The sequence below is a fragment of the Falco rusticolus genome, chromosome 3 (assembly GCF_015220075.1).
Source record: "Falco rusticolus isolate bFalRus1 chromosome 3, bFalRus1.pri, whole genome shotgun sequence".
Lineage (NCBI taxonomy): Eukaryota > Metazoa > Chordata > Aves > Falconiformes > Falconidae > Falco > Falco rusticolus.
Genome location: NC_051189.1, coordinates 98,131,150 through 98,143,190, shown reverse-complemented (window position 1 = coordinate 98,143,190; position 12,041 = coordinate 98,131,150). Strand labels below are relative to the sequence as shown.

Sequence of the window (12,041 nt, the reverse complement as noted above, 5' to 3'; positions counted from 1 at the left end):
TGTTCAGGTTTGGCCATAAAATGCCTTCATTATGTATTTGTGGAGGAAGAGCCTCACTGATTGGGACCAAATTTCTTGCGCTTGTATGCCTTATTTCTTATTCTGTTAATTCTTGCATTTGGAATCTGTTTTCCCAAAGGTCTGAGTTGTCTTGAAAATCACTTGGGTTGGATGCTTCCTTAAATTAATGTTTTTGCAAATGTTCAAGGTTGCTGTTTTGTCGTCACCAAAGTAACTTCTAAACATTTGTCCACCTGTTTTAATGGAGAGGGGAGTTTTACTGCAGTTGCTCTACATGTTTTGCAGGTAGTGCATGCCCCAGCAGCTTCCACTTTTTTGCCTGAGACTTTTTTTTTTTTTTTTTTTTTTTTAAAAAAGTAATCTTGTTACTTCTATTAGAAGGATTTGGCAGTTTTCCAGAACAAATTTTATAAATAAACCAAGTCCATGCCCTGACTTTATGTTTAGTATAAAAACATACTAAAATGCTATATTTATATTTGGGTTGTCTTGAGATATCATTTTCTTCCTCTATTGCATAACTATTTTTGAATTTTTCAAAATCAGTCTGACCAATTTTTACCTTTAAAAAAAATCCAAATAAAAACTGCTTTTCTGTAACAAACACTTGGCTCTGAGAACATGTTTTAATTTTTGAAGTCTCTTTGCAAGATCAGTGTTTAAATTAGGAGTCATTGAACAATCCTGTCATGATTTTCCACGTTAACCAAGGGGAAAATGTGTAGGACAATAGATTAAATTGGCCTGCAGTACTTCTGTATTGACATTTAAGTCATTACACATGAGCATGTATGGCTGAGTAACCTTTTTAACCGGGCTGTGTGATCCACTGCAGACAGCACTTAGCCATTCTTCCCACTTGAAACTGGTAGATTTGGATCCTTACAGTTGGGTGATTGGTTGTTTTTTTTATAATTGAACTGCTTGCTTTTTGATCACTGCAAAATTAGGTATCGTTACCAAGTCTTGTGAGGAAAACTTCTGTAGAAGTGGAATGTGAGAAGAGAAGCAGTAGTTCTTGGACTAGAAAAGTTAGGAAAAGGGTTAGAGCATTCTTATTAATGACAGAGTTTTTTATGCTCAGATTTGAAGCACAATGAACAAATGCACAGAAGTAATTGAAAATGCTCTCTGCTTATGTGGAGATCTGAAGATAAGGTGAAGTAACCCCTGCATTCTGCTTGCAGTTCAGTGGCAAAACTACATCTTGGACTCAGTCACATCAGGGGATGTTCTGACTCATGATGTTGGCTCTATTTGTGCTGCAGGAGGTGACTCAGACCTCCCTGTTAGATTATTAGAATTATGGGGGGGGTTGTTTGTTTGTTTTCCCTTCAGAAGGGAATTCCAGAACGCATTTCACTCTTGTAAGCTAAATGTTGTCTCAGTATGGAGTCTTCTCTCAGCCTATTTGATGTGTTCTGCATTAATTTGGGGAAGGAGAAGAAGGTGAGGTTACTGTGCCACTTGGTTTTATCCTCCGGAATATTTGCAGCAACAGTCATTTTGGGAAGAGTTAGGTTACAATAAATATATAGATTAGATTGCAAAGTAATTCTGCAATAGCAGGGAATCCAAGATGTTCTACATCCCCAAAAGCCAAAAGGAAATGATCCATCTTCTTTCTTCACTTCAGGGTTTGTGTCACAGGGAATTTGGCGTTTCTGCTAATAAAGCCTGTGGCGCTTGCTCTACATCGACTTTCATGGTTTGTCTCACTAAGGAGGTCAGCTGTTGGAGGACCAGATAAAGAAAATCTTGGCCCAGGCAAAGTTTTAATAGAGAAGGGTTGTTTGTTTTTTTCCCCCATCTCTTGGGACCTCCCCCCCCCCCCCCCCCCCCCCAAGAAAAAATATAAACAGAATCTGTATCACTAACTCATCCACAGTCAGTTTACCATGGTAAAATGTAGAAAATACACTGCAGCTTGAAGTGTGTTTGTGGCTGTATAAAGCTGTCAAAACAAAAATATTATATATATATAATACAGTGTATAAAAATACACTAACCTCTTTGAAATGCAAAGAAGTAACTTAAATCAAATCCCAACATGTTAAGTAGTTTTACAGGACACTATTTCAGGAGCACAACATCGAATTTCATTCAATTTCTACTCAGCCAGAAGTCTTGACTAAAATGATATTTAGTCTTTTCATGAGAGAAGGCTCTGATAGCTTGCTTAATAGAGTTGTATTTTCTATTTGTAGTTTTTGAGCTTCCTCTACTGAGATCCAATACTGTACTCTTTATTTTAGGCAGGTGATCTGATACTATTTATTTGCTTCATAGGGCTTGAAAGTAGTAATGCTCTTCTTTGAACATTAGAAGTCCAATATGTGGTAAAACTTTTGTGCATCTTATATTGATGTCTGCTAAGTAGTCATCTCACCAAATTCTGTATATTGAGTCTTTTTGGTGCTGTTTCATTACTGTTGGCAGAAACTTTTGTCAGCATTAGTGCGTGGAGAAGAGTGGAGAAAATTATTGGGTTTTGACTGTGCTTTGAAATCTGTAATAAGGGATACAGTAAGCAGTATTGTGTATAATGGAGCTAGAAAAGAAGTGTTGTGGTTCTGCAGCTATCGAGATTTCCCAAAATTATTCCTGCTGATGAAGCCTTTTTACAGTTCTGATTTAGGATCCATAGAAACAGTAAGCCTAACTGCAGTTAAACAGTCATGGATTTGTACTGCTTCGAGAAATGTCTTGTAGCCAGAGTTCCTCATTTTCATCTTATGTGCTTCTACAGGTGTTTGCCTTTGATCACTGCTTCTGGTCCATGGATGAATCAAACACCACAAAATATGCAGGTAAACAATTTTCTGAACATTTGACAGTATAAATAATTTGAGAACATATGACAGCTTAGGGGCTTTTTTTTTTGTGGAGGTTTTTTGCATTTTGTACCGTGTGCTTAAGTGACAGCTTCACAGAAGAAAATACTCATTTTTTTCAGGGTTTGAGTCTTATGAGTGCTACTGCCTTAGTTTGAAAAGAATGAAAGCTTTAAGGTGCCCAGTACACTGTTCAGGAGGAATGGTTTTACATCTAAGCTATAGTGTTCTTTTTTCATCCCCTGGAAGAGCCTTTTGCGAGGATTGTTTCTGTCACTTAAAACAAGATTTCAGTTCTGCATCAGAATTATTTCCAACTAATGCTAGTGATAAGCATGTCAGTTTTCAATACTCTGCATTCCCATGCATGAGAGAGGAATAAAACGTGTTCTTCTCAGACAGTGTGGTTATTTCAGGTCTCTTAAGTCATTCATAGTCCAGTCATTCAGACCCCTGATGTTTTTGAGTGATCAGCTTTGTGACTTCTTCCTCCCAAAAGCTGGATAATCCAGGCAAGACTGTAATCTCAGTAGTTAGTTTTCTCATAACAGGATTTGTGTATTAGCATATTCATGCTTTATAAGAGGACTTTTTTTAAGTTTTGAAGGAGACGGCTCTGAACAGTGGCATTTCAAGGCTGTGGTCCCATGGAAAGGAGAAATAAAAGCAGCATTCTGTTTAGTTATTCACGTTGAAGTTTTGTGGCACATAAGAAATCGTGAAGGTTGATAGGGTTAATTAGATCAAAGTTTGAGATCAGTGGTCTAATAAATTAACTGTCATATACTTCTGTTAAAATATATCGCTGACTGCTGCAGCTTCTGGTATCGAATCCGAAACCATAGGGGTTGCACTGGATCATAGATTCCACTGTGTGTCTGTCTTGCCTGAGTGAAGCTGGGTTTCTTCAGGAAAAAAAGTTCTGTGTCTCTTCATCTTTCAGTAACTGTGTCTGCACTGGACAGTATGCATAGCTCAGGCAGGCAGAGCCGTCAAAGCATGCAGAGCTGCTTTTGTGCCCGCATGCCTCCATCTCCTTATCAAGGAAAGAGGCGGTATTATGCACCCAGATGTTGGCCCCGTGTGCCTCCCGTGTGCAGGTGGGAGCTGTGCCTTTGGTGGGGTGCACGGTGGTACTGACCACTTGTAGAGAAGAGACAGACTGGAGAAACACCCCTGACCAGTTAAACTGGTTTCTATCTGTTTAACCCATCTCCAGGTGAATTCAGTGGGATTGTAGGTCGATATATTTTTAATTTGAATAAAAATTAGATTTCTCTGGCCTGTTTCAGAAATTAGCATTGAATCTGTCTTAATCTGAGTGCTGAAGTTTTATTATCTGTATACAGTTGAACGTCGTGTTGGACTGGACGCTAGAAAGCTGTTGTCCACAACTCTTGCATTTTCTTACTGGCCAGAAAGCTATAAGGTGTTCTTTTGCTCATTCCAGATAATGTTCCTGCTGGGAAGAAAACCCCAAAACTGTTTTCCTTGGGTTTTTTTCAGAAATATGTTAAGAATGTGAGCTTCAGGGCATATAAAAAACCCACAATGCTTTCACTGATTTTACTTTTTTATTTTGTATGGTCTTGAAATTAACTTGTGACTTCCAGCCCTCATGTTCTAGAACATAATGAATTTGGCAGAATATCAAAATAAAAGTAAAAAACAAAACAAAATAAAATTGTTTCAGGCCTAAGTTACTAGGTTGTTGACTTGTTCACTTGCCTGTGCATGAAGTGATACTGTTCTATAGTATTCTATAGTACAGTAGCATTTCTTGTTTGAGCCAACAAACCAAATGCCAAAAATGGCAAGATTTCAGTTTTTATGTATCTGTAGTATTAAGGTACCCTAAATCTTTTTCACAGCTTGTCCTGAATTACTGTACTAAACAGAAAAATATTGTAACTGGTTTAGCTTGGGATTTTTGATAATTCCTTTGCCCCGTGTCCTAGACACCTTGCAAATTGTCTATCTGTGTCCAGAGACTGTTACAGAATTAACAAGCTTCAAGAGTCCAAAGGAGTCATCCATCAGCCTGAGTTTTTGAGCTAAACTGTAATTTCTTGGTTGGATGCTGGACTGCAGAAGGGGGATGCTGATCCAGAAGCTAGACCGATGCATTAAATGCTCACTGCCCGAAGTAACTCTGTGTATGCGAAAGTTTAACGTCATTGGCAAGAGCAGTGATTAGTTGCACAGTTAGAAGGGAACATGTATAAAGCTTGAAAGCTAAGTCCAGAGTGCTTGTAAATATGTTAATACATGAGCTTCAAGCTTAAGTAAAATTCTTGAAATAAAAACAGTGAGACAAATCTAATTACCTGAAAAACCTTTTTATCTGCATCACAGAAACACAGTGGAAGATGTGACAGTGAGACGTTTAACAAGACTGCCCTGTCAGTCATGGCTCTCTGCACAAAACCAAAACATGCTCATATTGCATTATGTTGAATTGTTCTATTGTTGTGTATATTATGCTATGTTAAAGGTCTTGTCGATTGACATGTGGGATATTGGAAAACCCAGGGAATGGTGTGTGCCACAGACAACATAAGTCAACACAGAATTCAGACTTATATGGATAACTCTTCCATGTTATTTTTTTTTTTTAATGTCAACAAAACTGAAGTTTGTGCTGTCCTTGAAATTACATTTGTTACAGGATACTTGAAGCTATTATATATGATTATGGTCTGGCTTCATTTTTCACTTTGCTGATTGATCTGTACTACTACCAGCACTTATTAATAGTTTTTGCATGAGAGAGGTTGTTGTTTGAATAAACTTAATCGCATGGGCAACTGGCAACAATTTTCAGGCTGTGGGGGAGCAGAGTTGACCCTGAAATGGTATGAGGCATCTCTTTCTCTTACAATAAACTATTCTGTGAGATATCTTCAACTTTTTTTGGCTGAACATGAGGCTTATTTTGTACGTACTGATTTTCTTTCTGAACTTATGTTCAGGAAGTGTGAGGGATCTTATTCCAGTTTGAATCTTGCTTTCTTTTTCCAGCATTTGAAAACATGGGGATTGTTGCTGTTGGAAGCAGAGCTGCTTTTTTACTTTCTTTTTTTTTCCACTGAAGTGGAAATTGGGTTCTAAAATTCTAAAGTGATCTAGCAATATCATTAACAGAAACAGTGAAGGTAACCTTAATGTGACAAAAAACATCTAGAGGGCATCTTTGAAGCGGTCCTTGCAGGGACCGTGTCTCTCAAAACCAGCAGGGAGTCCGGAGCACGGAAGGGGAGTGAGCTCTTTACAATACCTTGGTGGAAGAGGCACTTTGGTTTCAGATGCTGCAAGAGATGGAGGCTCTTTAACAACTTGGTATCCCATCTTAGGGATTGCAAGATGCAGACCGCCCTCTGAATTGCTGTAAAGACTGAAAATGAAGTGTTTATAATCAGTGTTATTAAGAGGGGGTAGTATTTTTTTTGTTCTGGCTTGTTTGTTGGTTTTCTTTAACCAGTTAGCAGGTAGTTCTCTGAATACTGATGCAGCATGTTTCCATACCATTTGTGGCTGTGTGGTTCCAGGCAAGGAGTGGTTACAAACCACTGAATTTGTGCTGATCATCACATGATTGTTCTTGCACCTTTTTTCTGATGGTTTAATTCTGAAGACATAGTTGGGAATTTGGCAAGAATAGGAAACTTATCAGAAAGGAAGAAAAAACAGCTTAAAAAGTAATAGTTCAATGGAGTAGATTTTTGAGGAGGGAGGGGATTTGGTTGTAGGACAGAATGAGTTTGCTTTGATCTGGAAAAGGGATGAGCTTTGCCTTACAGGCTATAGGACAGGCGTTTTGAGAGTAAGCAAAATAGCTTCTTATTGCTGTCTGTTTCTTGACTTGAATGGGTCAAGAGTCAGTTCGTGGATAAGGACACACCTGCTTGCCTTGGAAAACTCACAGAGACAAAAAACAGCTTGACATTTTGGTTAAGAGGAGTACATTGAGAAATTCTTACAGATAAGAACAAAGAATTATTTTTACAAGCCTGGACAACAGTAAGAGCCTGTTGAAGTCTGCAGTGAAGTGGGTTTTTAAAAGGAAGGGAAGAAACCCTTCAGTTTGGGAAGCATTCGAGAGATGGTATAAATACTGAGCGCTTAGGCATGTCCATTCCAAGGACCCCATGCTATATTGACTCGTCCGTGGATTTTTCTTAAACTCCCTAAGCTGCATCACGTTTGGCCTAAAATCTCACCTCTGTTTCTGCAGGCTGCGTTGTCCTGAAAGCCTAAACACTTGTCTTTGGGCTAAGCTTTGATTTTATAGGCGATACGTATGCTGACTACTGCTCTTTCAGGGGCTGATTTAACAGGAAACGAACCAGGCAATTGGCTTAAAGAACTGTATGCTTCTGCCCTCGTGAGACATCGTAAGAGGTGGATTTTGAGCAGACATGAGCGTCTGTCTGTAGTTCTGACTAACATTTAAGCTGTTACAGTGGAGAAACCTATCCCTTTGTTTCCTTGACTTTTTTTTTTTTTTCCCCTTATGAAGAGACTCTACATAGTATATAGGACTTAATTTTGTGTCATGCAGCTGACACCTGACCTGTGCATTTGGGGGGAACCTTAGCTATTCTGTATGATTTTAGTGCTGTATGGGTCAGGCACTTAAAACATAGATGTTGCAGTACCTAATTTGAAGCACTGGAGACCTTTTAGTTGGTTAACGCTTTGAACATTAAAGACTCCAGTGCTTTATCAGTACTGCAGCATTGGGCTGCAGTAGTCAGACAATCCTAGCTGTTGTGCCGTTAGGTTCTTGTTAAGGTGAACTGTAGGCATCTTCCCATTTTAGGGAGATTCTTTTAAAACTCTTATCTCCAGAGCTTTTAATAATTCTAATCTCCACAGATCAAGTTTTATTTTAGCTATTGGATCATGGAAGCAACTGCAGTTTATTTCTGTCAAGATTTGCCTATTAAAGTGTTCTAGGTTAGAGATTAAGCCATCAAGAGAGTTGATTTTTCAGTGTTGAACATAAGCTGTTACTTGGCTCTAGCAATTTCTGCTGTGTAAGGGGGGGTGTGTCAGGACAGAGATGTGTCATAACCTTGCAGTCACAGCCTGGCTGAATTAATCTGTGCTGCCATGAGACAATTAGCCCTATTTCAGATCGACAAGTTGTTGTGAACCAGAAATGCTAGACATCTATAAACCAGACACTGAAACAAATTTTTGTTGCAGTACCTCTTGAATGAGCCTGGCCCTAGTGAGCAGGTCTTAGGAAAGGTACTAAGTGCTAACTGCCTTTTCAAAAGGGAGTTCTGTTGGAAAGGGTATGACCTTTTTTCCTCCCCTCCCTTTTCTTCTTTCTCTTCTGCGTCTACTGTCACGAGTCTAGCCAACTTGAGAATGTCTGAACGTTATTTGTAAATAGCTTCATTCTGCAGATTCTGAGAACATGTCCTAGGATTCCTCTGCAACACGCAGGTTTCCCTAAGATTGCTGTCACCTCACATCTCCCGAGCGGGGCATCAGAAACTGTAAGGGGATGATTTGGGAGGAAGAAAAGGGGAACGAGCATAGAGATGTAGGAGAGAATACTTAAATATCTCATTCTGAAAATTATCGATGTTGTATTTTTGCATGTCAGGGTATGTATTTATTTTTATTTTCAGGGATTTTTTTATTATCTTTCATATTTTACAAATTTAAATGTTTTAATAATTCATGCTGGCTTAGAGATTCAAACTAAGATTTTGAAATGCTGCTCTGTGGGTAGATAATGTGAAGGTTTTATTTTAGAGTTGTTAGTAATAATAGCCACTATTAAATTGTGCATTGCCATATCTTTCTATCTTTACTTCGTTTTATATTTTTACCATTGAAATGTAGGTAAAGTGAAAAAAACTTTTAACTTCAAAGTGTTGTACTAAACACCCTTGATGTATGGTAATAGCACAAGCATGGCATTAGAAAGTTCCAGGAATATATGTAGGTTAAAAATGTAAACCTAAGAGGAGGAAGGGTTTCCTTTAGCTTTCAGGTAAGCCACAGGTACAATTTTGAATGCAGAAATCATCAATATCTTTAGTATGGTTATTGCTATAAAATAAATGTTTATTATCTTGGTTTATATGTTTATGGAAGAATGTCAAGAGCCTGTCAGAGTGCTGAACACATGAAAATACTCAGTCCTAAGAGTAGATGGTAAGATTCTTGGGTCAGTCTGCTGTTAGAAGTGGCTTTCTGAGAAACTGGATGTTGGCATCAGGCTTGCAGTTGTAATTGTCAGAATGTTCAGATAATGTCTTGAAGGTATGAAGACAGTTAGAACTGCCCGGTGAAAGCAGAAAAGGTTTCCGTCTTGTTTTGATGTTGCTTTCCAGTACATCTTCAGAGCCGAGCGGGCATCCACCAGTGTTTCTTGGATTTTGATTAGCAGAGCATCCCTAACAGTGTGTTAGTAGCGTTTCACACCTAGCAGTGTTAAAGGCAATAAATGTTGGTGTAGGGGAAATATTTCTGTTAACTGAGTAATTTTTTTCCCATCTATTTTTCCCTTTTTCTGTAAATTAAGTCAATTTCAAACCCCCAGCTTACCTCTTTAAAAACTAGGTATCTGTGGAAGAAAAGACCTGTAAATAAGCAAAAGTATTATTTGCAGGCATTGCAGGTTTATTTAGCAAAGCAAAAATGCAGTAGCGTAGGCAAAGGAAATGGATTATTTCTTGTGACCATAAGTGCACATAGATATAATTCTGGGTAATACAGATTTTGTAATCGGTTTGCAAACCCACTAATAAAATTCATGGGGGAAGCATTGAGGTTTTGTAATGAAAAATATTAAAATCTCACAGATGATACGCTGTTACCCTCAACAAGGCACTGCATTAGCAAATGAATTAAAATACCCATAATTGAAGTTTAACGTCTTGTGTACTTTTCTGTGAGTGCACTTAAAAACAAAACAAATTTTCTCCCATGATACTTCGACTGGTTACTGTGAACATCGCTCTTTAATGACCTATTTGTCTGTGGTGGTATTGATGAGCTCTTAAAAACTGTAATAAAAATACCATTTTAGAGTTATGTATCACTGTCTGATCGACTTTCTGTTTGTTGACTGTTCGAAAATTAAATTTCTTCTGGAAAAGAAAATATTCAGCTTTGCCTGGGAGATTCAGGCTGGCTTCTGTCTCTGGTATTTATCGGTGGGGAATTTTGTAGGTCATCTTACGGTTATCATGACTGTGCAGTTTTATAACATCTTGCTATCTGCTCTTTTCCTTGGGAAACATGGAAGAGGTTACTGGTTTATTGCTGGTTAGAAGTGGGTAATCCAAGTTTGTCCCTCTTCTGATAAATGGTTTTATTCTCCACTCATAATCATTGCAGAGTATATGTGCTTTTTTTCTCTTAATAATTATACTCGGCTTCAATCTTTGCTTGATTTTTGCATTCTTGCCTCAGCAAGGTGGTAAGTGGCTCCCTGCCTCTTTGGTAGGTTCAAAATGGGTCCTCAGGAGCTGGTTTGAAAGCAAATTTTTGTCTGTTCCACATTGTTATTAAAAACTTCCACTGATAAATTTTCTTCGTTTGTTCTTCAGTAGTTTAACGTTTCTCTGTAGCTATTTCCACAGTGCTCTCTCACCATAGATATTATGAAGTAACCAGATGATCCTAAGTTGAATGAGAAGTGAATGAATGTGCACGAGGAAGGAGATGGAGTTACTCCAGAGTACAGCAGATTCTCCTCTGGTTTTAATTCCTGTATTCAGAGTTTTAGAAATTCAACGGGAAAGATACACAAAGAACATTTGATAGGGCACCGCTGCACTAGCTTTTCCTTTAGAGCAGAAGAGAAAATAGGTTAAAGGAAAATAAAAGTGATATAGTACTTTTTAGTGCTATTTATATGCCTGTAAATCATTCTACAGTCATTCCTCAGGCTGTTCTGCAGGAATTTTCTGGGCTACCAATTACTTAGGGATCATGGAATATAAATAATCTCATGTGATGTATAAATGTATAGCTAGATTTTATTATTTTTTTTTTAATGCCGGTATGTTCCATTTTGAGAACTGTGGAAGTCACTAGTGCATCCACTGTACAAAATAATTTCTTATAACTGACAACTGCTGAAACTTAACTCACCAAAACGAGAGATGCAACTGATCGTAGCTGTTCAGAAAGTCGCCAGACAGCGAATGTAAGTTTAAACCAAACATCAGAAGGTGTGTAAATACTGTCCTTAGCTCAGCTCTGCTTGGTTTGGATGTACACACAACTGCTGTGATTCTGTGTGATCAGAACTCCAAGCAGACATCCCATTGACCCTTTTTGTGTACAAATTCTGAGCTTTTCTATTAAACAGCCATGATGCCTATTTTCTTCTTCGTCTGAGAGGTTGAAGTACATCTAAAATCTACCCGGCACTGGGAGACAATTTTCAGACTATGAAATTTTGCAGCTGGTGTTTAAAATGGTGGACTTGGCAGAATTATCCTCACACAGCTCTGTTGAAGTCTCACAGCCTCCTAATACGCATTTCCTCCCTGAATGTCGTTGGAATACTTTTATCTTGGTTCCAGCATCACCTTGACACCGGGTGAATTGTAATAGCTTATGGTGAAACTTGAGGCCAGTTTGCAAGAGAGCAACTATTACTATTTCTAGCATAATATTTGTTGCACCTCTAATATCCTAGTTTGCTAATAGATTTCATTGCAATTCTGTTACAGAACTCTTCTGGGTATAGTTTGTGGTTAAGGGATGTATATTAATTATCAAATTTAGACATCTGTTTCCTCTAAGCATTCAGCTTACATATTACCTTTTGAAGAACTGCTCCTTTCACAGGAAAATATCTATTTATTAATATTAAAGCAATGTATTTAAACACAGAAGCAGTAGCTGTTACACTCGTTTCAGGCAACAGCTTTGAACTTGTCATTCAGTTGTATGTTGAAATAATTTGTTCATCAGTGCACTCAATAGTAAAAAATAATTTGCAAACCTTTTTTTTTCTTGTTTTTAGTAAATTTCAGTCTGTTATTAAATTTAAAATAAACTTAATTTTTTTCTAGGTCAAGAAGTGGTGTTCAAGTGCCTTGGAGAAGGAATTCTTGAAAAGGCCTTTCAGGGATATAATGCTTGTATTTTTGCCTATGGACAGACAGGTGAGTCTCCTGTGCTAAAGGGGAAGAACACTTTTTG

General features: G+C 38.0%; 1 protein-coding gene across 7 annotated transcripts in view; it reads left to right on the top strand.

Moving 5' to 3' along the window:
- The window catches only part of KIF13A (kinesin family member 13A), a 119,449-nt gene that overhangs the window by 51,546 nt on the left and 55,862 nt on the right, over nt 1-12,041 (top strand). For all 7 annotated transcript variants that reach the window (XM_037380092.1, XM_037380087.1, XM_037380086.1 and 4 more), the window contains 2 exons: nt 2,771-2,831; nt 11,912-12,004. In XM_037380092.1, the coding sequence (XP_037235989.1) occupies nt 2,771-2,831; nt 11,912-12,004 (154 nt within the window). The remainder of the gene's footprint in view (nt 1-2,770; nt 2,832-11,911; nt 12,005-12,041) is intronic.